Source organism: Labeo rohita, chromosome 5 (genome assembly GCF_022985175.1).
Source record: "Labeo rohita strain BAU-BD-2019 chromosome 5, IGBB_LRoh.1.0, whole genome shotgun sequence".
NCBI lineage: Eukaryota > Metazoa > Chordata > Actinopteri > Cypriniformes > Cyprinidae > Labeo > Labeo rohita.
In genome coordinates, this window is record NC_066873.1 from 28,789,547 (window position 1) to 28,817,100 (window position 27,554).

Genomic DNA, 27,554 nt, shown 5'->3' on the forward strand with positions numbered 1-27,554 from the left:
TTTGATATCAGCCTTTGTTTTTTCAGGCTTTGATCTTTAACGGCAAACCTATCCTTTGCTTCACCTGATCTCAGCACGCAAGTTTCCTCCCACTTACTTTCCCATTAAGCATTTGATTGCCTCTGTGGCTGGGAAGCCCATGAGCAGGGCCTGACTCACAGATTGCTTGAAAGGCCTCTAGCCTACACAATCTAACTGCCATGAATATAAGAAAAATACACGGTAGGTGTTGAGCAAACTACAGACTCTTGAATTACAAATGTCAGTATAGTCTCAAAAATAAATGTTCTTTATTGGCATCTATGGCTTTATCAAGAAACTTTAACGGCCGTGAAAATTTTACATTACACAAAAGGTTCTTTGGCTTTTTAAGAACTGTTCAATGTTCTTTGAGGAACCAAAACTGGTTCTTTCTATGGCACCACTGCCCCTTAAATTTATTTTTGTTTTCTTCGCGCACAGAAAGTATTCTCGTAACTTCATATAAATAAGTTTGAACCACTGATGTAACATGGGATTTTTAAACAATGTCCTTACTACCTTTCTGGGCCTTGAACGTGTCAGTTGCATTGATGTCTATGCAGGGTCAAAAAGTTCTGGGATTTCATCAAAAATATCTTAATTTGTGTTCTGAAAATGTCTTAAAGGTTTGGAACGACACAAGGCTGAGTAATTAAAGACATAATTTTCATTTTTGTGTGATCTATCACTGTTTCTGTTTAGTTTACTGACATCCAGTATTTCTAGTAGAGCATGGTCAAATAATATTTATTACAGAACACACAGACATCAGATAAGGAGAGAGTTATATACAGATATGCAACATACCCATTCAAAGGTTTGATGAGGAGACCGATAGTCCAAACTTGCTTCAGTCAAACTTCCCTACACACATACACGCTCTCTGCACACATTAGCTCCCGCACACACATACATCCGAACACAGAGCCCCAGTGCGACTTGTTTCATTCCGTTTCATCCCCACTTCAAAAGAGGCCGTGGTGCTGTAGCAGTGGGCTCAGACAGAGACCCCAGGACTGGAACATCTGCAGTGAGGCCAGCTATCACAGGAGGGACATGCGTGGAGCAGATGTCACCAGCCAGCCCAACAGCAGGCAAGGCAGGGGAGCAGAAGCGGCGCCCCGACATGTCACTCACAGACCCCAACACGTAGATCCCCCACACAATAGACCGACAACATGGCAGCGTGAACGGCTGCAAAACACTCCACTTGACTTTTGCAATTAGATCTTAATTAGGTGTTCACTTAGCTGTTAACTACTGATTATGTGGTTAATTTATTATTTTTTTGCTCTATTTTTTAATATAGAAAACGCAAAGTGAAATAACATCCAAAGAAACAGAAAAGAAAAGAAGTCTCATATTTTTTCTTAAAATACTGAAATTTTTTTAACTTGCAAAAATTAAAAAATGCAGTGCTCACTCAGTGCAAAACACTGAAAGACACGTCACAAGTCAAAAACATCAAACATTCACTTTGTTTGAAGTTAATTAGTTAATTTATGTACACTACCATTCAAAGGTAATATTTGTTAAAAAGAAATTAATACTTATATTCAGCAAGAATGCATTAAATTGATCAAAAGTAACAGTAATGAGATATAGAAAATATACACATATGTGACCCTGGACCGCAAAACCAGTCATAAGGGTACAGTTTTTGAAACTGAGATTTATACATCATCTAAAAGCCAAATAAATTAGTTTTCCATTATTAATGTATGGTTTATTAGGAAAGGACAATATTTGGCCAAGATACAAATTTGAAAATCTGAGGGTGCAAAAAAAAAAAAATCAAAATATTCAGAAAATCACCTTTAAAGTAGTCCAAATGAAGTTCTTAGCAATGCATATCAAATTAAATTTTTATTAAGTTATGATTTTTGATTAAGTTTTAAGTTATGATTTTTGGCATCAAAAAAAAAAAAAATTGACCCATACAAAATTTTGACCCATACAATGTATTGTTGGCTATTGCTACAAATATACCTGTGCGACTTTTGACTGGTTTTGTGGTCCAGGGTCACATATTATTATTCTAATGTTACAAAATATTTCTATTGCAAATAAATGCTTTTCAACGTTCAGGTCATAAAAGAATCCTGAAAAAAGGTATTATGCTTTCCATAAAAATATTAGCCAATAAAACAATAAACATTTTAATAATAACTAATTTCAAACAGTAATAATAAAGTTTCTTGAGCACCAAATCAGCATATTAGAATGATTTCTGAAGGATCATGTGACACTAAAGTTTGGAGTAATGACTCCTGAAAATTCAGCTTTGTGTCACAGAAAAAAAAAAAAATCACATTTTAAAATATATTTTAAAAAAAGACAGTTCTTTTAAATTGTAATAATATTTCACAATATTACTGTTTTTATTGCATTTTTACTCAATAAAATGCATCCTTGGTGAGCATGAGTCTTACCGACCACAAACTTCTGAAAGGTAATGTACGATTGCCTTTAACTGTTACATTTATATATTTATATAAAATATCAGGTAAAACATGTCAGTAAAGCATTATCCGCATTGTGTGTTCTCAGAAAGTTTCAATATCATTTCATTTGCAAACTTTCCTTTAGATTCCTCTTTTCTCCCTCAAAATAGAATTATAGACACTATGCAAATTCAAACAGCATAACTTTATTTGGAGGCCTCATTAGGGATCCGGATGACTGTGACATGCGCTCCATGATCTTTCTTTCTTTCCTTCCTTCCTTCGTTCTTTTTTTCACATTCACGTTAGGGTCCGTCTTTTTTTTCCAGGACTGAAAGGCACTCATTAAATTGACATTTTACTTTAAATCACTATTCATTACCTATGCTCCCTCTCTTCATTTTCCACGAGTACAAGTCTAAAGTTTTACAAACAGCGGCCTCATGAGAGAACGAGAGAGCGAGGGAGAAAGAATTAAGACAGCTTGAGAAGCAGTGACAGGCGGAGATGAACTAGATGACCTAGATTAGGCATGATTAACATTCATTGTTGCTTAATTTGGAAAAACAGGTAGACAAGCGCACACACACACACATAGGCATCAGTGGCAGAGCAATTAAGCTTAGCTGTCTAGGCTCCAGTGGTGATGTGACATGTCAATCATTCCATTCTTTGGCCCATTTAAGCATGTGCGAAGCAAGAGACCATGAGATGAAGGCTCCTCATGGTGAGCCAGAGATGCTTTGTCAGGTGTCTAAATCTACAGAGGAAAAACTCTACCTCAATCCTCCGCTCATATGCAGATCAGTCGGGAAGGAAAATAATTAAATAACCTGATAAATACTATCAGACAGTTTGCCTGAAGGGATAAACATCCATTACTAGATTCAAAGCAGTCGCTAATCACAAACTACTGAGATTAAAAGGTGAAAGTTAAAGGATGCCAAGCGAAAAAAGTTTCGCGATGGGATTCTTGGCTGAGTAAAGCCATTTGCGGAGTTTAGCGAGGAATAAAAGAAGATGCTGTTTGGAGTCGGACGATTTACATATTCCTCCGTGCGGCCGCACAGAAGAAACTGACACTTCAGAGAAAGACGCGATCAGGGAGACCGTGATTGATTGTGTGATTTGATGGAGAGATGAAAGGAGGAATCAAAAGGGTGCGAGATCTGAGAGTGTACGTGAACGGACACCTCAGCGGTGAGGCTCTTAAGTGGCATTAGTACTGAGATCACATGTAACTGGCAGCCGGTGAGGGGCCTGCTGGTGATGAAAGCTTTTCTCCGAGAACTCTCACCGGCAGTCTTGCATTCCCCGAGACCCATCGCAGCAGTCCTCAAGGGAAGCGCAGAAACACACGTCTAATTATTTATCATAGAAGGTTGAGTGTAAATAAAGAAAAAATACGACAAATTATTTGGGCATCACGCTTGTAAAAATATACGCAGTTCAAAACGCGGAGGTTGCGCGCAAGTTCACGATGAAAATATGTTTCCCTCGCTTTCTTTTTTCACGTTTTGGACAAGTTGAGTAAAAACGCTCAGTGTTAATATTTCTAAATTAATTACAAAAAAAATGAAAGCAATTAAGAAAACAACTTACCCGTCGAACACAATCTGGTTTTGATAGGCGTTGTTGAATCAACTGCCTCCAGAGGTCTTTGGGGATCTTCTATCAGGCCAACATTATAAAAACAATAAAAAAAAAAAAAGGGAGAGTAAATGTTTTATTCAAATTGAATAATTAAGAAAAATGTGTCAATTTATCTAAATCTCATCTTATATATTAACATATTAACTCCTTTAAGTTGTATGTTGAGTAGACCAACATCATATTACAACAAATCACAGAGGGTAAATGTAAAAAAAAAAATTTAAATCAAATAATATAAATCAGAGAGTCAAACAGAAATATAAACCAACTAACTCCTGTCATTTTTGTGTTTTTAACACTTCCAGTCAAAAGTTTTTGAACAGGAAGATTTTTTTAATGTTTTTAAAGACATCTCTTCCGCTCACCAAGCCTGCATTTATTTGGACAAAAGTACAGCAAAAACTTTACAGTTTTGAAATATATGTACAATTTAAAATAACTGTTTTCTATCTGAATATATTTTAAATCAAATCAAATAAATTTTCAGCATCATTACTCCATTCTTCAGTGTCACATGATCCTTCAGAAATCATTTGAATATGCTGATTTGCTGTCTAAGAATTTATTATTATTATTATTATTATCATTATCATCATCAATATTTTAAACAGTTGAGAACATTTTTTTCAGGATTCTTTGATGAATAGAAAGATCAAAAGATCAGCATTTATCTGAAATAAAAAGCTTTGGAACATTATACACTATACCAAAAGCTTGGAGACAGTATCATTTTTTTTTTTTTTTGGAAAGAAATTACAGAAATTAATACTTTATTTAGCAAGAATGTTTTAAATTGATCAAAAGTGATGATAAAGACATTTATAATGTTACAAAAGATTTCTATTTCAGATAAATGCGGTTCTGAATAAATTTTCCATTCATCAAAGAAACCTGAATAAATTCTACACAGCTGTTTTCAACATAATAATAATAATAATAATAATAATAAATGATTTTGAGCAGCAAATCAGAATATTAAAATGATTTCTGAAGGATCATGTGACTGAAGTAATGATGCTACAAATTCAGCTTTGAAATCACAGGAATAAATTACATTTTAAAATATATTCAAATAGAAAACCATTATTTTAAATAGTAAAAATATTTCCAAATTTTACAGTGTTTGCTGTACTTTGGATCAAATAAATGCAGGCTTGGTGAGCAGAAAAGACTTCTTTAAAAAAAAAAAAAAAAATCTTTTGGCTGATAGTCTACCTGAGATATATCTGTTCTATAGTAAACGACTGTCCACCAAAACAATCAAATTGTTATTAAACAAATACATTCAAATATGTTGTTGAATCTCTAATTATTTATGACATCCTCAGCTGCTTTCATCTTACTCTCCTTTGTGAATTTTGTGAAAATGATAATAATTGGAATCTTTTGGATCGTTCTATTTTAAACTCAAGGCCATGGCAAGTTTAAGTGAGAGGATAATTAGAATAATTAAACCATTGGGAGGCACTTTTCCTAAGCACATCTCTCTCTTTTCTTCTAATTCTATTCAACTCTCCTGATTTATCGACTAACTAGCTTGCATTGCATTTGCATGATCAGACTTCAGACAAAATCAGTTCTATGTCTTTACAATACCACAGAGACAGCAATTACCGACATCCAGAGAGTGTAGCAAATGCTGACAACATTACCTTTCCTACTTATACATCTAAAATGAATATCATGATCAAGGCATTCCAGTCTACTTTTCCTTCAAGATACTTTGCAATTAAGTAGTAACATGTTGTACACACAATCTTACAAGCAGATTCCCTCTTCTAGGCCTCCTAAAAAGGCAAATTTAGTTATAACAATCTATGGTAAACCTCACCTGATTTTCGTGTTGGTACTGCTGTGCAGCTCTGCTTAGGTCACCGTCGTCCTTTAAGATATCACTAAAAGTTACGTGAATAGCCTGCGTGTGCTCACACAACTTTTTAGCCTGCGACAAGACAAAAGAGAAAAGCAACATATAAAATGACAGAAATGAAAATACTCTGAACAGGTAACGCTCTGAGGCCAGACGCTGTCACTATGATGAATGTCTGATTGAAATGTAACTCTGGTTGACATGACAGTTGTTTAAAAAAATAATTCAAGACTGAGTAAAGTTTGCACAAAATAAAAGACAAACGAAACAAATAAATCTAACACTAACAATGCTGCATGACACTTTAAAAGAGATAAACAAGCAAAATATATAGACATTAACAAGTTTAAATGGCAAAAAAATTACTGAGCTACTCAGTTTGGTACTTAAAATGATGCACTTACTATGGTTCGTTTCCCAGACGCTGGAGGACCCAACAATATGATTCTTGGCACTGGAACAAATATATTTTTAATATATTACTGATGCAAGGCAATATCACAGTTAACTGAATTTAGTAATATATTTCTAGTTGACACCAATAAGCTGGCAGTTAGTATCATTCTGGAATGATGTTAAACTGCCTTTTAATCTGAACAATGTTAAATATTTGGATATTTACAGCTCGTCCAACTTCACGTTCCGCTTTCTATTTGATAATATGCACGATTACGCCATCTTGTGGTAAGGAATGTATTATTATAAGAACGTATTACCTTAATTCTACCTAATTTAATAATAATAATAAAAAAAAAACAATAACAAAGATTTATGTATAGTGCAAATACAGGAGGAGGGAAAAAAAACCTTACCATCAACACTGTCCCTTTTCAGGAAATTAATAAGGTATTGAAGGGGGTCCTCTGGTTTGTCCACCATCAAATGTCTCACTAATGTCTAAAAAAAATATATCGTTTATTTGATTAAAATTGTCTTAGAAATCATCATGAACTTGTTAAATATTGTCTAGTTAAATGTTTATACCTGGACCAGGTGAAATATGTCATGTTTCTCTGCATAAATTGCCATCTCAGGTGGGATTCTGAGGGGTCGTACAGTCGCATCCATCATTGCAGCACACCACTAGACACAGAGAGCTCAACAAACTTGGAAATCCGTAAATAACTGTAAAAATGTTAATTAGTTCACAAAGAGAGAACTTAAAATGAATGAAACACACAAAAATAGTCTTGAGACGAAGCGTGTACAAAGCGGGAAAAGACTCTTGAATTGAAGAAGGTTTCTGAGGCAAGGATTTTAGTCAGTACAAAATGCCAGTAAGCAAACTATTTTTTCGGATTGACCTTTCCGACATAAATGAAGGAAGTTACTTTGATCTGCAGATGCAGCATTGACTTGCCTACTGACAGCCTTTTACTCTTTGGGGAAATTTGAGGAATTTAATGAAAACCACGTAGTTACTTAATTAAAAATGAGAGACTTAAAAATTAAGAAATATGTTTAACGTTACCTTGGCTTGAAACGTTGCTTGTTTGCTGTGCGCATGCGTTTGTTACGGTATGTTGCCATTGGTAACTTGGTCAGCCAATTACCTTCACCACCACCAGAGGGAGCACGAGTATCATACTCTTGTTGCTGAGCAACGAAAATTCAATGGAACAGAAACAGTAGAGAGTGACTGTAAAGAAATTTGATATGCTGTTATAATAAGTACAAACACAGGTAAGTTCTAATACATGTAAATTAAATATGCCAGTTATAATAATGAATACCGTTTCTCTTTACCTTGTTAAAATCGCTCATCTTCTTTCTAATACCATTTTCTCAAGTCGAAATGTACTACAAGACGTTTTATTCAAGCTGTAGTCGTTACATCACATCAGTAAACAGTACAGCTCTTACTCTGCACTTTAACAGGTTAAATACTAAAACTGAGATGACTGACGTCAGAGAGCAGCTACTTTCCACTGAGCAGAAGTATAAACGTTTCAAACAGCAGCAGTTTATATTTATAACGGCTCTTGAGCGCTCGAGGGAACACGCCAGGGACAAAACGGAGCCTGTCTCCACCGTGTCACAGGTGAGGATTCATTTACAGTTTCAGAAGTAAATACACTTCACAGTGTTACGATTAAATACTCTTTTAATTACTTAAAATTATACAATAATTACAATAGGGTTCACAAACTAAGCTTTGAGACGGTAAGATTGTATATAAAAAGTCTTATGATCAACAAAGCTACTTTTATTTGATAAAAACAGTAGAATACAGCATTGAAATACTTTTATAATATAATAGAACTATTTTAAATTGATACTTTTTAAATGTAATTTATTCCTGTGATTTAATGTCTGTATTTTCAGTAGCCACAGTGTCACAAGAGTCCTCAGAAACTATTATAATACGGTAATTTGGTGCGCAAGAAACATTTCGTAGTATTATTAATGTAAAAAGCAGCTATGTAATATAGCTAAATGCAAGTAATAATTTAAAAAAAATAGTAGTGTGTGTGTACTTATAATCAGTTCCACATAATACTATCCACCTTATTTTTAATGTAAGAGCGGGCATTTGTAAATTTTATGGGTCTGGCTTCCGTCTCATCCACATCCAGCTATTTTTAGTTGTACAAAACAACAACGGTTTTGGCGTGTCTTACCATATTATTTTAATGTATTATCTTAATTATGAACACACTGGTTTGTAGTGCAAACAGTTTTACCGTTTATGGCAGGGTTGTTGTTCTTCTGTTATTTTCCTATAGGCTAATAAACCGGAAGTCTCGCCCATAGGCTTACTTCTGCATTGCAGAATAAGGTGGATTGCTTGTTAGTTTCACTAAATTCATACTAATGTAATTACACCGCTTGTAATACTATGATCTAAAGTTTGACCTTATTAGTAAATAATATTTTTCTGTTTAGGTCCAAAGATACATGAATCACCACTGCAGCAATTCCACAGACAGATGCATCTTCTCGCTCTTTTTGGAAATTATTTCTGATCTTGACAGTGTTTTAAAACATCTGGAGTCACTATCCAGCAGAAACACTTCTAGTGAGGGCCTGAATACTTGCAGGGAGCTTCTCAGCTCCAACAGCAACATCAGTCAGCTAAGAGCACAGTTAAGTGACAGAAAAACTGCACTAGTTATTTAAATTTATATTTAAAGAAGTTCATTTCCAGAACAAAATGTACAGATAATGTACTCAGCCCGTTGTCATCCAAAATGTTCATGCCATTCTTTTCACAGTCGTTAAAAGTATGTTTTTTGAGGAAAACATTTCTGCAATTATATCCATGTAGTGGAGCACAATGGTGCCAAAATGCAGTTTAAATGCAGCTTCAAAGGGCTCTAAACAATCCCAGTTGAGGAATAAGGGTCTTAAACGATCTGTCATTTTCCAAAAAAAAAAAAAAAAAATTATATACTTTTTAACCTCAAATGCTTGCCTTGTCTAGCTCTGCAATGTGTATGCGTACTCTAATATCAATCGTCCTACATCGCTGCAGAAGTACAGACCCCAGAAGTACCGGTCAAATGTCCTTTATAAAACAAAACAAAAAAAAAAAAAGAAGGTAAAACAGCGATGTACAATGTTTTTGGACAAGAAAATGAGATGGGCCAATCGGGCATCATAGAAGTCCACTATATGGAGATAATTCCTGAAATGTTTTCCTTCTTACGATTAAAGAAAGAAAGGCATGAACATCTTGGATGACAACGGGGTGAGGCAACAAACCTCAAGAATCAGAATAGCTTATTTACTATATTTTTTTCCCTACTTCACAGCTACCCACATGATGAGATCAACCGGCTCAGCTGTGATGAAGCAAGAAATTTCTACGGTGGGATTGTGAGTGTGATTCCACTTGCTCTAGACCTCCTCACCACCTACAGCAGAGGAGGTGCCGCTCAACATGTCACTCCAACAGCTACAGAAACATCTCATCAAACAGTTCCAAAAAACATGGAGATGATTGCAGCCCTTAAAAAAGACAACCTGAGTAGATATAAAAAAGGCGCAGGTGGCTGGCATGCTGGAAAACCAGCTTGGAAGCCACCAGGAAACACAAGAAGATAAAACACTTAAGCATATATCGCAGTGAGTTGTCACATGAAGTATTATTAAATACACAGCTACCATTTTAAAAAGAATGACTATGACAAAAAAATATGCAAAACATATATATTTTTATTTTTTTGTTGATCATAGCAAGTAGGAGAACACAAATCTGTTTTTTCAAATTCAAAATAGAGTCTCTGGTTACCTGTTACACCCATCACTGTCTGATTGTACCATAGTTCAGATAACTCAAACAACTTCAGGTGGCAGGCTTCCTACTTTTTTTTCAGTAAGGCATTTCGTGAAACAACAAAATGTTTGACAGGGCTTTTGGTATAAAAACAAAATAAAGTCTAAGCGACAAGGAAACAAAGCACAAGCTCTAAGATCACACACGTGGTGAACTGTGATAAGAACAGCCAGAACAGAAAGAAAAACAGCAGTGATTTCCATAGATTTCAATTCTCATTGTAAACTCTCCGAGCCATTTCCCCAGCTGGCAGGCCGAAACCAGCATTTTATTTTCTTTGCAACAGCACTTCACATATTCCAACTATATTCCGCACTGAAAACAAACCCCTGGGGCAAGTTTTTTTAGAAAGCGACAAGTATATTGCTCTGCTAAGGTTCAGCAATCTTAAGAAGCCTGAATTAAAAAGAGAAGTGCTTTTACTTTAGCCAGCTGCAGCCCATTATATGAAGCCTTTTCTTAGCAGATGGGGTCTGACCTGTGTAAAACAGAAATGAAAGAACATAATAGAGGGGATATAAGCCTTCTGGCTTATAGCGAGCAGCTTCCTTTCAGAGTTTAGTGTGTCGAAGTATTGCAGCGGCCGCTATTAACACGAGAGCATCCACCCGTCAGCCACATCTTAGACCACAAAGATATTCTCAACTGGACAAATGCACCTAGAGCAGCCTGGCCTGTGTTCTGTAAGGCTCTGACGGTCCTGCAAAGCAGCAATCTAAATCGGTTTGTTTTTCCCATCATCACTCATACCTTCGAGCTGGCATGAAGTGTTAGCTAAGAAGTATTGCACTGGTGACTGGGCGCTACAATCCCAGTGGAGAACTTGATGCATAAAAATAAAATCTATTACTAGAAACACAACACAAGACTTGCTTATTCTATAGGCGAAGCACACAAACCACTGCTACGGCATATACACGCGGCTCGCCTCAGCAATGAAATGTGATTTCTTATTCTACTTCACCTATTTCACATAGCTTTTGTTTTTTTTTTTTTCACATTTTCATCAGACTGACTGGTTGGTTGGCATGCTCTATTTACAGTGATCACACTCCGTATTGTGCCATTTCGGAGTCATATCAGTGGAAATTAGCAATGCTCGTCTTGCTCGACTCAAGGGGGCATTTTGCGTGCACAGATTAGGGAGGATTGGAAACCGAACGGTACTATTACAAGAGCAAATACAGTGATTAAGTCAATACATTTGCTGAAAAGTACAGTGAGGCCTGAATAACATCCAACCACCACGCAATATAATCACCACGGTCGCTCACTACATGCCAGATATAAAAAACAAAACAAAAATAGTGAATTACAATGAATTCATAACAGATGTGAAGCTTTTTTGAAGACAAGATGTTCTTTTGCCACGGTGGCAACTGCCAAGCGACAACCTTTTTCTTTTTTTGGCGATTTGTAGTAGCTTTTAAAATTAACTAAAACTTTCCAACAAACCACTCCAACAAAAAGAGCAGTGCATTCTAATACTGGGTCCAAAATTATTTCTTCTAACTGCGGGCAATCATGTCAGCAGTGTACAATCAATGCTCATGGTGGGTCTCGTTGTAGTCCATGATTCTCAGATCCTGCTGCCTCCTTCGCTGAATATTATACGCCCGGGGTCTGTCCATTGGCTGCAGGTCAGCAGCCTCTTCGAGCTCCACGCTCTCTGTGGGGTCTGTGATTGGCTCAACCTTAAGATCCTTAGAGAGGCAGGTGAAGGTGGCTGGCTCACCCTCGTAGTGGCTCTCGCTCTTATTTCGGAACATCTCTCTAGCTCTCTTACCCAAAAAGCTTCCGGTACTGGGGTAAGAGCCAACAGCCAGCGGGGAGTTGCAGGGGAGGGCAGGAAATGAATGGGTAAGGGCGGAAAGATCTTCTTCCTGACTGCCATTAATGAGTGCTGTGGGTGTTGCAGGAGACCCGGCAGATATTTCACCATTGACACACACGTGCATGCCTTCCTCTTTTTTCATTGGGTCGGCGGATAAAGACAGAGCAGATGGGCCTGTACTGTTGCCATTTGGCCTGGAACACAAATGGAAATAGAATCTGCTACACTTTCAACAACCCATCATTTTCCTATCTTTTATTTTGCACTGTAAAGTCTACACTCTAAAAAATGCTATTATTTTATGCTGGGTTCAGCCCGTTGGGTCATTTTATTGGGTTATTTTTTATACATTTTACACAGGTGCTGGGTAGTTTTTTTGTAACCAAGTTGCTGGGTCCTTTTTAACGCTGGGTTAATTTTTTTTTTCCCTACCAAACCGCTGGGTTAAGCCTGTCTCTAATGAAACAACCCAGCTGCTGAGTTACAGTCAGACTTTTGGGTCCACTACAGGAGAGAGCGGTTCTCAGCGTCGCCGGTTTGTACTTCTTCAGTGAAATAAAGGTTCGTATACATTTTATTTCATTTATAAAGTCTTAACTGTGCTGTAAACTGTATTATTTTACGCAACACAACATAAGGACGAAATGTCAGTCAGCTGCATCAGCAGTGGTACATCAGCCTTGCATAAAATAAATGGATTTTGTTTGTTACTGTACTGAGTTTAATCTTAAAATATGTTTATTTATGTCAGTACTGTTTGTTTATGGGCAGGTTCTGGAGTCAGTCATGGCATCTTTTAGTCACGAGTGAAATGCAAGGCTGCGGTCTGAATTTCACAGTTAACCCGGTGAACAGCAGCCTATCACCGACTCAGATTTCGGCGACACACCGGCATGAGAATTAGTGCTTTTTCGGTAACATTTCGGCTGAATACACTACAATTAAAATTCTACATTTAAATATTACATTTTTAATGTCTAAAATGCTTGTTAAATGAGTTTAAATGTATGTAAAATTGTAAACTATGCTGTATTCACCCAAATAAATAAAATTTGTCTTGTATTTTTTCCATGTGTTCTTGCTTAATAATAAATGTTCATCTTTTGATTATTGCTGTTGCCTCTAGTAATTCTGTGTTTTTTTTTTTTAAGTTCCAGTCCATTTTAAACCACCGATATAATAATTTTTATACTGACTTAAACAAAATAACCCAGCATGTTTGGTAAAAACATTTAACCCAACCAGCTGGGTCAAAATAACCCAGCATGTGTTCTGTCCAATATTTACTTAGCGCTGATTTGCCAAAGTTCTTAAACCAGCATTTTTTGAGTGTAGAATGCATTACAGAACACACAGTTTATTTGCAAATCAGTCTGTGGAGGAGAAACGTGCGCATGACAATATGGAACACACCTCTGGTTGATGGGACTGCTAGGCTCAGAAGTGGGCTCTGCTGGTGATTTAGTGTTCAGGTTTTTGAGCTCTATCTGGCTAAAGAGCTCAAGTAGCTCAGATTGTAATGCCTGAGTGATGTGCTTCTGGGCCAGATACCTGTTCTCTGAAGCCTGCAGCTGCTCACTTCAGAAAAACCAGTACAGACAAGGATTAAATTAGCAAATCTTACAGCAAGATGCTGTTGAAGAGATTAACAGAATCTGATATTCTACAGATCAATACAGCACCACTTTATAAGATCTATCATTTGCATCATTAGCAAACATTTCATGCTTCAAGGGACAGTTCACCTAAAAATTAAAATTCTGTCATTAATTAGTCACCTTCATGTTGTTCCAGACATTTGTTTATCTTTGAAAAACAAATTAAAATATTTTTGATGAAATTTATGCAACAATTCTACTCCTCCACATCACCCTAGGGTGACGCGGAACAGAAGAATTGTTGAATAAATTTGCACAAGAATTTTTCTCGTAGCTTCGTAAGATTAAGGTTGAACCACTGATGTTAGATGGACCATTTTAACGATGTCCTTACAGTATTTCTGTGCCTTAACTGTGGTAGGACGCTTGCCCCCTATCAAGTGTCAGAAAGCTCTCAGATTTCATCAAAATTATCTTTATTTGTTTTCGGAAGATGAACAAAGGTCTTACAGGTTTGGAACAACATGAGGGTGAATAACTGATGACAGAATTTTCATTTTTGGGTGAACTATCCCTTTAATACATTAATAAAATCAATAAATAAATAATATCCCAATCTGGGGTGTGAACCCCAATCTGAGGGCAAACCCCTCAGAGTACAAGTGGAAAATGCAGGAGGTTCTTGAGTTGTTAAATAATAATAATAATAATAATAATAATAATAATAATAATAATAATAATAATTAAATCATAAAAATGGAAAAAAAGAAATGGCCTGCATTTCATAATTAACTGTCATCAGGGAGCCATGAACATGAAAATGTGTCAAATTATTAAAATATTAACATAAAATTATATATATATATATATATATATATATATATATATATATATTTATTTATTTATTTATTTATTTATTTATTTATTCATATATATATATAAAAATATATAATTTTGTTAATATATAATGTTAATTTAAAAAAAGAAAATTTATTTTCTTTTACATATATATATATATATATATATATATATATATATATATATATATATATATATATATATATATATATATATATATATATAAAAATATTTAAAAAAGAAAATAAATTATTTATATATATAAAAAAGTAAATATTTTGTGTTTGTATAAGATGTTCTTGCAAAAAAGTTCTGAAAAGCCTGTAATATATAATATAATATACAGTGGTGGCCAAAATTCTGACTTAAAACCATTTTTAGCTGGTGAAAATACTTGCGTTCTAAAAATTTTGCCCACCACTGTAATATAATACAGTGTAGCACAGTGTGTTTAGGCATAAAAATAAGACTCATAATCGAACCAATATCAAAAAATGAATTTAAAGTTTCAACAAGACAAAGAAGGTAAAGGTAAGCACATACGTGGCCTGGCTTTTGACATTCTCCAGCAGTTTCTTTTGCTCTCGGATGACTTGCTCTTTCTTTGAGAGTTGGGTCTCCAGGTCTGTGATGCGCTGTTGGGCGGCTTCAAGTCTCTGACTCTGCTGAAGAGAGTTCTGCTTCAAACGCTCACTCTCACGCAGTGAAGATGCCTGCAGCATGTTCAGCTCCTAACAGTAACAAAAGAGATCAAGTCAACAATCAACATTTTAGTCAGATATAAGATTCAATCACATTAGTCACTATTTCTTAGAATGCTTGGTTTTACACAATGATGCAAATCATAAGTCATCAGTAGTTACTAATCACTGCCTACCTTGCTAGCCTCAGGCCCCAAGCGGTCGATTTCCCCCACACATAACTTGTTGGCTTCACCCAAAAGCAGCAGCTGCTTGTTGAGGAAAGCCATCTGCTGCTCCATGTTTTCACTATTACTCAGCTGAGGTCGGATAAACCAGGAGCATTAAGTAAAATTAAACAATCAATAAATAAGGCCTGTAAGTTATTCTAGCAGTGTGATAGTGTTTATGGAACACACCTTCGTCATAAACAAGTCTTACCTTGATGGACAGCTGGCTGAGCAAGTGTCCCAAATTACACACTTTGTTATTGGCTTTCTGGAGCTCTGCCTCCATTTCTCCAACCTTCTTCTGATTCTCTTGCAAATCACTCTGTAAATAATGCCACATTAGTATTTAACACATATAGCACACATGCTCTTCTACATTCCAGCAACAGAATGGCAAATGCTGACCATTTTTGCTGCTGTATTGTGAATGAATAAGATTAACCATTTAATATTTCATGTCCTATAGCTCTATGATCACCTTCAGCTCCTGCATCTTTGAGTAGTAGTCATTCCGCTCCTTCTGTAGCAGCTGGATTTGAGTCTGCAGTTGGTTCACAAAAGCATCTCTGTCTTCCTGTACATGCCTGGAGCGCCGCTGTTCCTCTTTCAGGCTTACCTGCACAGCCTGGATCTCAATGTCCTGAAGCTTGAGTTGGGTTTTCTGCCACAAACAAAAACCACACTACAGGATAAATCACTGATAATAATTTAAGTAACAACTTACCAAAAACAACAACTTAAGAAAGCTTGCGTTAAAAGGATAGTTCACCCAAAATTGAAAATTACCCACTGATTTACTCACCCTCAAGCCATCTTAGGTGTATATGACTTTCTTCTTTCAGACGAATACAATCGGAGTCATACTAAAAACATGTCCTGGCTCTTACAAATTTAATAATGACAGTGAATGGGTGTTGATATTCAGAAGTAATAAAGTGTATCCACCTATCATAAACACAGCTATGGGAGGTTAATAAAGGCCTCCTTAAGCAAATCGATGCATTTGTGTAAGAAAAATATCCACATTTAATACTTTATAAATCAAGGGCTAATTTTCATTTTTGGGTCGACTACAGCAGTCAACATTTGAAGTGGATCAAAACTTTTCAAAGTTGTCCTAAAACTACAACAATACCCATTCTTGTCTTAGGACAACTTTGATTAACTTTTTTTGATCCACTACAAATGTTGACTACTACAGGGTGGGCCATTTATATGGATACACCTTAATAAAATGGGAATGGTTGGTGATATTAACGTCCTGTTTGTGGCACATTAGTATATGTGAGGGGGCAAACTTTTCAAGATGGGTGGTGACCATGGTGGCCATTTTGAAGTCGGCCATCTTGGATCCAACTTTTGTTTTTTCAATAGGAAGAGGGTCATGTGACACATCAAACTTATTGGGAATTTCACAAGAAAAACAATGGTGTTCAATGTGCTGCCCATTGTGTTGGATTGTCAATGCAACCCTCTTCTCCCACTCTTCACACACTGATAGCAACACCGCAGGAGAAATGCCAGCACAGGCTTCCAGTATCCATAGTTTCAGGTGCTGCACATCTCGTATCTTCACACCGTAGACAATTGCCTTCAGATGACCCCAAAGATAAAAGTCTAAGGGGGTCAGATCAGGAGACCTTGGAGGCCATTGATGATGTGATGTGTGTTTCCCTCTTTATGCACTGAAGCTGGCACGTTCCCTGAGTTTTTCCAGCAAGATGGTGCACCACCACATTATGGGTGTCAGGTCCGAGCATTCCTAGATGAACAGTTTCCTGAAAAGTGGATTGGTCGTTGTGGGCCAGTTGAATGGCCCCCAAGGTCTCCCGATCTGACCCCCTTAGACTTTTATCTTTGGGGTCATCTGAAGGCAATTGTCTATGGTGTGAAGATACGAGATGTGCAGCACCTGAAACTATGGATACTGGAAGCCTGTGCTGGCATTTCTCCTGCGGTGTTGCTATCAGTGTGTGAAGAGTGGGAGAAGAGGGTTGCATTGACAATCCAACACAATGGGCAGCACATTGAACACCATTGTTTTTCTTGTGAAATTCCCAATAAGTTTGATGTGTCACATGACCCTCTTCCTATTGAAAAAACAAAAGTTGGATCCAAGATGGCCGACTTCAAAATGGCCACCATGGTCACCACCCATCTTGAAAAGTTTGCCCCCTCACATATACTAATGTGCCACAAACAGGACGTTAATATCACCAACCATTCCCATTTTTATTAAGGTGTATCCATATAAATGGCCCACCCTGTATATTCCTTTAAGCCTGACAAGACTTGTGAGGGGTTTTAATATTGTATGTCATCCGTCATGTCAAGACCTGAACATTTCTTGCACTGATTACAAAGGAACATTTACAGAATTCCTTAGAACGGATTTGGTAAAATGTAAAAAATAGAGCTGAAAGTACTATTGTTTATTGGGTGGTTAAAGTGTGATCAAACTAAAATATTTAATGAGTATGCAAAGAATAGGGCATGTGTAGAACTTAATGACTGACCAGTTTTTCAATTATATGCAGAATTTCAGGTAATTCTTCTAGTGTCATTCATTACCATGGAGTTGTTTTGCTCTTCCAGCGCTGTAGCGTTGACGATACGTCCGAACAGACGGCGGTTACGAAGTGCATGTTGCTCTCTCTTATGTCTCTCATACAGCAGCTGGTTATGCAGCAAAAGGAGTTGACTGCGCAACATCCCCAGCTCATCCGACGCTGCCGACACAGGACCTGGAAAAATACATTGCAGTCAATTCAAATGCACAAGAACAGTGTTGTATTTTTAAATGTCTAAAAAAAAAAAAATGGTAGAATTAAGGCTGCAGGATATTGTAGAAAAAACAGCAACACCACGACACTTCAAGGGAAATACAATAAAATAATACAAATAAAATAACAATTTAAATAACACCAAACTACATCACAATATCACTTTTTATTTTGACATAGAAAAATCTCTTCTGCTCACCTTGCCTGTATTTATTTGATCCAAAGTACAGCAAAAACAGTAACATTTTGACATTTTTTTTTACCATTTAAAATAACTTTTCTATTTGAATATATTCTGAAATGTAATTTATTCCTGTGATTTCAGAGCTGAATTTTAGCATCATTACTCCAGTCACATGATCCTTCTGAAATCATTCCCATATTCTGATTTGCTGCTCAAAAAACATTATGTTGAAAACAACTGAGTAGAATTTTTTCAGGTTTCTTTGATGAATACAAAGTTCAGAAGAACAGCATTTATCTAAAATAAAAATCTCTTGTAACATTATAACTGTCTTCATCATCTCCTTTAATCAACTTAAAGCATCCTTGCTAAAAGTATTAATTTCTATAAAAAAATTATACTGACTCCAAGCTTTTGAATGGTATAGTGTATAATGTTCCAAAAAAGCTTTTTTTTTCCTCAGATAAAAGCTGATCTTTGGTTCTTTCTATTCATCAAAGAATCCTGAGGGGAAAAAAAAAAAATATTGATAATAATAAAAGTTTCTTAAACAGCAAATCAGCATATTAAAATGATTTCTGAAGGATCATGTGTCACTGAAGACTGGAGTAATGATGTTGAAAATTTAGCTTTGATCACAATAAATTACATTTTAAAACATATTAAAAAAGAAAAGAGTTATTTTCTATTTTATGCAGGCTTGGTGAGCAAAAATCTTAAAAGAATTGCTGTTTGAAAACTTTTCACTGGTAGTGTATCATGCAACTACTGAGAATCTACAGGGATTTTGGTTATTCATATGATCAGGACCAACACAATGCTGTTTCTGAGGATTTTATAAAGAATAACAGAAGGCAACAGAAGTACCTGAAAGAAAAAAAGTATACAGACGAAAGCAACAGGAAAAGGGAAAAACAAACACAGGAAAGTTGCAGGAGAAAAGCTGGAGGACACAGTCGTCTTGAGCACGGAGAGCCTATGAATTAGTAAAATTACTAAATACCTTTTCCTTTATTGCTATGCTGTTTACCTCCAGAGTGCGTGTCTGATGATTGGCTTTGAGAAGACAGAGTTCTGCAAAAGAGCAAACGGACACGTCTGTCACATTTCCTCAAACACTTTCAGTAGTCATGCAAGTAAGAAAAACAGAAGCTTACCTCTTCAGCACTTTCTCATGGGTGTCGTGACCCTGTTGAATAACACGGTCCAACACCTCCAGAGGGGAGGTGGCAGAAAGATCTTCCCCTTCTAGCTCCTCTCTGTGCACACTTTCCTCTTCAGCCTTCCGGATGGCCTCTGCAGTCTTCCTCTCCAAAAACAGAGATGCCACTTTAGGCAGGGCGAGGTCAAACAGCGGCTCATAAGGCATGGACTCCTTCGTCAGATCAGACAGAGAACATTTACTGCTCTTCCCGTTCTCGATGGGGGTAAAAGCAGGCCAGAGGAACCAAGTTTGCTGCTCTCCTCCTTTGGCAGAAAATTCAACCCTGTCCGGTGTGGATACTAAATTCTGCTCATGGCTGGGGTGAGATGGGAGGAGGGTGTCCAGGGAGCCGGAAAATGAGGAATCCAGGCCCGGCCTCGTTCCAAAATCCAGTCTCCCATGGGTCAGACTCAAAATCTCCTCATTGATGGTATCTTGAAAGAAAACATTGGAGAAGTTGGTAAAAATAGAGGCATGATTAAACATTTTTAATCTGTGGGATGCATCGGTTTGAACGATGTCACTGCTCTTACCATCTTCTCTCTCCCCGTCTGACCTTTTGACAATGTCAGAGAGCTGTGCCAATGACACCGGAGTCTTAGCATCACTTGCACCTCCTAAAAGTAGCCAAAATAAAGCATATTAATCCTGTGTGTCAGTTACTAAATGAAATGAGACTCTATAAATCTCAGCAGATATTCTCACTGTTGTTATTAATACTTCTAGGTGTGACTTTCTTCAGCTCTTTGCCCGTCTGATTCACCTGAATAGACAGAAAAGCATTTTTATGAAAACCTCTCTCAGAATATTTATCAGAATATGTTTAATAAGTAACGAAGTAAATGCTTTATACGTCCATGTACCTTAGCCTGAGTACTGCTGGTGTTTTGGGCAGGCTGCCCTATTTCCTCTGAGAGTGATGGGAGAGGAGATGACCCTGAGGGCGTGGAGGGAGATAGGGTCCATTTTCCATCCCCTGTAACAAAAATAACCCCTGAAGCCATCTGAGGAACCAAACAAACAAACTGAACCATTTTTGCTTTCTAGTCCAGAATGCTTTTTGCTGACCTGAAGTGCTGGGGATCCGTCCTGAGAGGTGGGAGGCACTATGTGAGATGTCAGACACTGTGGTGGGGGACATTCCTCTAGAGCTGGGAGGGGTGGTCATCCCACATGCTGCAGAAGGACTCCACATCTCCTCCTTTGTTCCTGAGGCGTTCATCCCATCACTCTATCGATATACCAAACATATATTCATTCAGTTAGAGGTCTAAGACATGCTAATCTACATTCAGAAGGTTGTTCTTACCTTTGGAAAAATTTGGATAACCACACTACGAGTCAAACGTTTTTGAACAGTACAATTTTTGTTTTTTAAAGAAGTCTCTTCTGCTCACCAAGCCTGCATGTATTTGATCCACAGTATGGCAAAAACAGTAATATTTTTACTATTTAAAATAACTGTTTTCAATTTGAATACATTTTAAAATGTAACTTATTCCTGTGATCAAAGCTACATTTTTCAACATCATTACTCCAGTCTTCAGTGTCACAAGATCCTTCAGAAATCATTCTAATATGCTGATTTGCTGTTCAAGGAGCATTTATTATTATTATTTATTATATCATCAATAACACTGTTAACATTTAGCAAGGATGCTTTAAATTAATCAAAAGAGATGATAAAGGCATTTCTAATGTTACAAAATGTTTCTATTTCAGATAAATGCTGTTCTTCTGAACTTTCTATTCATCAAAGAAACCTGAAAAAAAAAGTCTACTCAGCTGTTTTCAACATAATAATAATAATAATAATAATAATAATAATGTGTTTTTGAGCAGCAAATCAGAATATTAAAATAATTTCCGAAGGAACATGTGACTGGAGTAATTATGCTATAAAATTAGTTTTAAAATCAAAGGAATATTACATTTTAAAATATATTCAAATAGAAAACAGTTGTTGTAAATAGTAAAAGCATTTGAAAATTTTACTGTTCAAGTAAATGCAGGCTTAGGGAGTAAAAATCTTACTGTTCAAAACTTTTGACTGGTAGTGTTCATTCTAGAACATTCTAGTGGTAGGCAACATAAACATACACACATATATATATATATATATATATATATACACACACACACACACACACACACACACACACACACACATATACATATACATATACATGACCCTGGACTACAAAACCTCTTAAGTCGCTGGGGTTTATTTGTAGCAGTAGCCAACAATACATTGTATGGGTCAAAATTATTGATTTTTCTTTTATGGCAAAAATCATTAGGAAATTAAGTAAAGATCATGTTCCATGAAGATATTTTGTAAAATTCCTACTGTAAATGTATGAAAACTCATTATTTTGATTTTTTGCACTCTCAGATTCCTGATTTTTAAATGGTTGTATCTCAGCCAAATATTGTCCTAACAAACTATACATCAATGAAAAGCTTATTTATCTATCTTTCATATGATGTATAAATCTCAATTTTGAAAAAATGACCCTTATGATGTTTTGTGATCCAGGGTCACATATATATTTTTTCTATTTCATTAATTTGTCACCTTGCTTGTATTTAAAGTCTTTGTACTTACTTTATTACTAACTGTTTACTTGTTAGTAAGCTTGAGAACTCTAGTTACTGTACAAATGTAATCAGGAAATAAAATTACTCATAATTTTAGTCATTTCACCCACTTATTTGAAGGATTCTTACCTGATGATTGGGGGTCTGCGCGCTGGAACCTGAGTCTTGGGTTACAGTGAGATAAGGTAGTGACAGAGAAAGAGACTGACGAACAGTGGCCACTGGTGTGCCAGATGTGGTTTCTGTTAATAGAATACAAAAAAAATTTCACGATGAGTACTCTCACAGGAAACACCTGAAAAATGTATTAAGGACATTGATAAAATAGGACATGTGACATCAATGCTTCAACCTTAATGTTATGAAGCTAAGAGAATACTTTTTGTGAGCAAAGAAAGCAAAAATAATGACTTTATTCAACTATTTCTTACTACCTTTCTGGGAGTTGAATGTGTCAGTTGCATTGCTGTCTATGCAGGGTCAGAAAGCTCTCGGATTTCATCAAAAAAATTCATGTAAAAATTAAAAATTTGTCAGATTTGTCAAAAAAACTAAAAATGTCTCAAAACTTAATGTCAAATACCTGTGGACATTATCCTGTTCATTTTATAGGGTGCAACTTATAATTGCTGGGTTTTTTTAATATAATAATAAACAGTTGCTCTTTATTTGTAATGAAGACCTGTAAATGCCTGGGTTTTGATTTTCAAAATACAACTTTTCCTTCTGGTTGGACTTCCCTTTTCCATTGGAAACATTTACAAACAATAACTACATAGGACATCAGAATTATACATTATAGGTCATTTTACCATGGATGCTGAGCTCTGAGCATGATCTACTGTGGTCTACAGGGCGCCGTGGTATGTGATCCGACAGAGAGGAGTATCCTTCTTCAGACGATGCCTCCTTAGAATCCAGCGAAATTTTGGCACATTCAATCACAATATCATGAGGCTCAAATCTCTTCCATCTACACACAATTAAAAACAGTGAAGTATGAAAATCATGTTCACTGCATCACGTTGTGATAGAACAGAAATTATAATTTTACATACCTAATCGGATCAACCTCATAGTCTTTGGTTCCAGTGATGAGCTCAGGATGTATCCGTACATACTCTAACATGGGCTGATATAAAACAAGGAGGAAATTTTAGAGCAGGTGTTAAAAGAGTAAAAATAATTTTGCTACTTATATAAAGTGACGATTCTTAAAATGGCATGGCATGAAAGATAAAACCTCACCTTCACCACTTCCTCAAACGTGTCAACATTTTCTTTCATACTGTAGTGGGCACGCAAGTAAGAAACGAAATTACAAGGATACATGCCATATAGACGATGAAAAAGCGAGTATACGCTGGCATGTAGATGGACTGCAAACACTCCGTGAGCATGACCTACAAGACACATTCTTAGAATGAGTACCTTTAGATTAAGTTATGTTTCAACTATCTACAAACATAGCACTTCCAAGAACTGAAGCTTAAAAAAAAAAAAAAAAAAAAAAAAAAGTTTCATTTACAAACGATAAATATATTTGCAGTCTTCATGCCCGAGTACCTGGATGACGCTGATTCCAGGCAGCAAGCCTTCCAAAGATATCAAAGTACTCGCAGAGAAGTTGTTTGTTGGTTTGCGGAATCATGGGTAGCAGAGCAATCAACACCAGCACACCGGTTATGAGAACTACAACATCAGAGTCAGTCTGGAAGAAGCAATGGAAAAATGGATAAACACGTAAAAAACATTTTAGAGGTTGATCTTAATATATGGTTAAAACATTTTCCACTGTAAATTCCATTTCTCAGTTATCTCAAGTCATAACAAACTGCATGCAAGTCATTATCCAAGTTCAAAGTCCTATTTGTAACCCCATTACACTTGACTGGCTTTGATTTTCTGGTACCTTGAGGCATTTGAGCAGCGAGGCAAGCAGAGGGAAGCGAGCGATCTTGTGGATCCACGGTGGCTGCTTGCGAACAATATGGCCAAGGAGGGTGATGGTGGAGAGACGGCAGCTCTGCTTGCCCATGCATTCATTCATCTTATCTAAAAGATACTACAAAGAAATATATATTCAGATGAGGCTGTTATTCATTAATCAGTGATGTTCTGAAATCCACGATTAATCAATCACTATTCACCAACGTGTATACCTTATCATGCGGCTCCCTGACAGAAGACAGGATGTCCACAGCTTGAGATGAGCTTGTCTCCTGGAAATACTCCACAAGGCTATTCAGCAACATGGTCCCTTTATCTATCAATTAAAAATGACTACATCATTTAAATATATCTATTGATACTAACAACATACTACAAGTGATTTAAAACATAGTGGTATTATTTTCTCAGTTTGACCCACGCACTTGAAAAATTTATGTAAACAAAAGAGCCGACTAACCTGCGCTGAGTGTTTCCTGCAGCAGGTTTTTGACCTGCTCCAGCTCATGTAGGTCAGTGGACCCCAGAAGAGGGACAAGGTCAAACACATTTGGCTGGTCTTTGGCCATAGCTGTGCAGGACAGTGGGCAGGACTGATGCCTTTGTCACAGCATAAACCGATGCCCTGTGGTGTCAGCATGGGGTGTGTATGCATGAACTAGTGACAAAAAATTACAAAAAAGGACAGAAGCAACGTTACTAAAGCGAACTTGCTACTAGAAAACATTTGCTGTGTCTTTAAAGGAGAAGTCCACTTCCAAAACAAAGATTCGCATATCATATACTCACGCCCTTGTCATCCAAGATGTTCATGTCTTTCTTTCTTCAGCTGTAAAGAAATTATGTTTTTTGAGGAAAACATTTCTGCATTTTTCTTCATATAACGGTCTGGTATGGTGCCCTGGTTTCCAAAAGGCAGTTCAAATGCAGCTTCAAACGATCCTAAATGCGATGCAAATGATCCCAGCCGAGGAAGAAGGGTCTTATCTTGTGAAACGATCGGTTATTTTCATTAAAAAAAAATACAACTGAAATACTTTTTAATCTCAAATGCTCGTCTTGCCTTTCTCTCCCTGAACTCTGTGTATTCTGACTCAAGACCCAATCATATTTTCTCCCTCAACTGCAGAAGTACCAACCCAGTCTTTGCAAAGTCAACATGCAAAGATCATCAAACACCCTTAACAAAAAAGGTAAAACAGTGATATACGACGATTTTGAAGTTGAGGGAGAACATGAGATGGGAATTTTTCAACATACCCTAACTGTCATAAACCAAAACAAAAACAGTCCAGGCAGAGTAAGACAAGACGAGCGTTTGGCATTAAAAAAAATATTTAAATTGTATTATTTTTTAATTAAAATAACCAATCTTTATGCTAGATATGAGCCTTCTTTCTCAGCTGGGGTCGTTTACAACCACATTTGGGATTGTTTGAAGCCGCATTTAAACTGCATTTTGGAAGTTCAAAATCGGGGCACCATAGCAGTCCATTATATGGAGAAAAATCCTGAAATGTTTTCCTCAAAAAACATAACTTCTTTATGACTAAAGAAAAAAAGACATGAACATCTTGGATGACAAGGGGGTGAGTACATTATCTGTAAATTGTTGTTCAGGAAGTGGATTTCTCCTTTAAATCTAGCAAGGTGCCTACGGCAATTAAGGTTTTTATGGACGTGCCAATACCATGTTTTTTGATATTTACTATGATTTGCATGACATTTTTAGCACAATTACCAAGACCATACCATGTTTTTTGGACATGTATACACACACACAAACACATACTCTCATATATCTATGGGAGTCAGTATGATTTTTCATTTTTTATTTGCCACAGCAATACAATGTTTGCCGTCTGAGCATTTACTGTGGTATTCTTTTAAGCACTATATAAATAACACAGTACGTGACTATGGGGCCAGTTGCAATAACTTAGCCTCTGTTATGAGAGTTTCAAAAAACTAGTCTGACCAACTAGCAGTTAGCCAGTGGGTAAACACAGTCTCACTTTTTGGATTCAGTTGAGACTAGTCTGTTTTTATGTAACTAAATATTACAAATTATGACCAGTCTTAAAGAAATAAAATAGATGACTAAGTTTTAAGACTAGACTAAAGCTTATATGCAACCGGCCCTTTTTATTCATTCAGCACCATGGTATAAATCATCTGATACCATACTAAAACAGTAACATTTTGCAAGGGTGTAATCTCAGCAATGCATTCATCTATGATGTCCCTATAAATGCTGTCTAGGTAGTCAGCTTACTAGGTGTTGATTATAAAAATCAAGCCATCATAAAAATCAAATGTAGACTATCAATCTCTCAAAAGATCAATCAAAAGATTCAATCTCTAGCGAAGAAAGTTTAACTGCAAGCGTTCATAAAGACTGAAGACAAATTAAAAGACTTAACGAGTGCTTAAACCTAATATTAATCTAAAAACCTTTAACTGTGTTCCTTACTCTCAGAGTAAGTGTTAAAATCAATCAATAAAGCAAAGCAGTTGCTGTAAACGCCATGTATTACGTGACAGCAGCGCATTTATCACTGCTGACAAGAGAGCTTTAACTCTGCCTCACGTCCATGACACCTTTTGCCATCTGTTTTTACTTAAACTCGACTTTCTCTACGACAAATAAGGCACATTAAACAGGCACCAGGTGCCTCAAAAACAATTTATTACCGTACAGAGAGTGCGAACTTCAAACAGTCGCCATCTTGAACACCTCACGACCTTTTACACTACTGAGCTGTTTGCGCAGATGAAAAACTTAATATACGCAACGATCCCAGCGAAAGTGCAGCCCAGAGCTGAGGGTTTATGAGTTAATGTTTAATTATAGAAAGGATACTGACCGACTCTTCTGTCTCGCTGTCACAAGATCACGGCATGAGTGACAGAAAGGTGTGAAGTGCTGCTGTGCAATGAGCGCTAGCTAAGCATGTAGCGGCTTCAGCGTGACAGAAGCGCACAGCGCATGCGCGAAGTTTTAAAGGACAAACATGTTTATTTGCGAATAGCAAACAGACTGAGTTTTAACATTTATAGGCCTATAACTAAAATATCATTCATGAATATCATTCTAAATCTTATTATTACGCTGACAGTGCACATGGCAGAAATGTACAATGTGATAATAATATAATAATCATTACCACAATACAATAATAGCAGTGCAGCTTAAACACACACGTTTGTATACGTGGTTTACGGGGACCTTCCACAGGCATAATGATTTTTATACTGTACAAACTGTATTTTCTATCCCTCTACGCTAAATCACAGAAAACTTTCTGCAGATATATATTAAAAAATAATAAAAGTTACATATGTAACCAACTAAGGATATAACA

General features: G+C 36.5%; 3 protein-coding genes across 8 annotated transcripts in view; 1 reads left to right on the top strand and 2 right to left on the bottom strand.

Annotated features, from left to right (window-relative positions):
* Nucleotides 1-7,820, bottom strand: part of ak8 (adenylate kinase 8) — a 33,156-nt gene extending 25,336 nt beyond the window's left edge. Inside the window, exons 1-7 of one of the 4 annotated variants that reach the window (XM_051109473.1) lie at nucleotides 7,735-7,820; nucleotides 7,460-7,584; nucleotides 6,973-7,071; nucleotides 6,801-6,885; nucleotides 6,393-6,442; nucleotides 5,950-6,060; nucleotides 4,068-4,136 (exon numbers count right to left, since the gene is read on the bottom strand). In XM_051109473.1, coding sequence (XP_050965430.1) covers nucleotides 4,068-4,136; nucleotides 5,950-6,060; nucleotides 6,393-6,442; nucleotides 6,801-6,885; nucleotides 6,973-7,059 — 402 coding nt within the window. In that variant the 5' untranslated portion in view covers nucleotides 7,060-7,071; nucleotides 7,460-7,584; nucleotides 7,735-7,820. Of the gene's footprint in view, nucleotides 1-4,067; nucleotides 4,137-5,949; nucleotides 6,061-6,392; nucleotides 6,443-6,800; nucleotides 6,886-6,972; nucleotides 7,628-7,734 lie in introns of all 4 variants that reach the window. The other 3 variants (XM_051109470.1, XM_051109471.1, XM_051109472.1) reach the window with 3 other exon arrangements.
* spaca9 (sperm acrosome associated 9) lies at nucleotides 7,617-10,565 on the top strand. The gene is made up of 4 exons (XM_051109474.1): nucleotides 7,617-7,671; nucleotides 7,867-8,029; nucleotides 8,875-9,074; nucleotides 9,744-10,565. Exons 2-4 carry the CDS (start codon nucleotides 7,886-7,888, stop codon nucleotides 10,033-10,035), a joined length of 636 nt encoding a protein of 211 aa, XP_050965431.1. The 5' UTR covers nucleotides 7,617-7,671; nucleotides 7,867-7,885; the 3' UTR covers nucleotides 10,036-10,565.
* A 680-nt stretch (nucleotides 10,566-11,245) lies between these two features.
* tsc1a (TSC complex subunit 1a) lies at nucleotides 11,246-27,162 on the bottom strand. Of its 3 annotated transcripts, none has more exons than XM_051109469.1 (22): nucleotides 27,057-27,162; nucleotides 24,650-24,847; nucleotides 24,402-24,505; nucleotides 24,152-24,304; nucleotides 23,806-23,950; nucleotides 23,488-23,642; nucleotides 23,298-23,371; nucleotides 23,052-23,212; nucleotides 22,369-22,481; nucleotides 20,707-20,869; nucleotides 20,502-20,614; nucleotides 20,344-20,401; nucleotides 20,172-20,255; nucleotides 19,592-20,072; nucleotides 19,465-19,508; nucleotides 18,039-18,211; nucleotides 15,946-16,128; nucleotides 15,679-15,789; nucleotides 15,435-15,557; nucleotides 15,101-15,288; nucleotides 13,515-13,679; nucleotides 11,246-12,295 (listed from the first exon to the last, which is right to left on the bottom strand). In XM_051109469.1, the coding sequence occupies exons 2-22, from the start codon at nucleotides 24,756-24,758 to the stop codon at nucleotides 11,809-11,811; spliced, it is 3,387 nt and encodes a 1,128-aa protein (XP_050965426.1). In that variant the 5' UTR covers nucleotides 24,759-24,847; nucleotides 27,057-27,162; the 3' UTR covers nucleotides 11,246-11,808. The 3 variants fall into 3 exon arrangements, with proteins under 3 accessions (XP_050965426.1, XP_050965424.1, XP_050965425.1); XM_051109467.1 differs by having other exon boundaries at nucleotides 19,438-19,508; XM_051109468.1 differs by lacking the exon at nucleotides 27,057-27,162 and adding an exon at nucleotides 26,884-27,017 and having other exon boundaries at nucleotides 19,438-19,508.
* Nucleotides 27,163-27,554: the final 392 nt, after the last annotated feature.

What these genes read in the sequence shown, in the direction of transcription:
- spaca9 (XM_051109474.1), top strand. Translation starts at nt 7,886, where the DNA reads ATGACTGACGTCAGAGAGCAGCTACTTTCCACTGAGCAGAAGTATAAA. An exon ending in CTGTCTCCACCGTGTCACAG is followed by an intron (nt 8,030 to 8,874) that starts GTGAGGATTCAT and finishes TTTTCTGTTTAG; the next exon opens with GTCCAAAGATACATGAATCA. An exon ending in ATCAGTCAGCTAAGAGCACA is followed by an intron (nt 9,075 to 9,743) that starts GTTAAGTGACAG and finishes CCTACTTCACAG; the next exon opens with CTACCCACATGATGAGATCA.
- tsc1a (XM_051109467.1), bottom strand. Translation starts at nt 24,758, where the DNA reads ATGGCCAAAGACCAGCCAAATGTGTTTGACCTTGTCCCTCTTCTGGGG. An exon ending in AATGTCAAAAGCCAGGCCAC is followed by an intron (nt 13,680 to 15,100) that starts GTATGTGCTTAC and finishes GTTTTTCTGAAG; the next exon opens with TGAGCAGCTGCAGGCTTCAG. An exon ending in AGCAGTCCCATCAACCAGAG is followed by an intron (nt 12,296 to 13,514) that starts GTGTGTTCCATA and finishes TTTGTGTTCCAG; the next exon opens with GCCAAATGGCAACAGTACAG.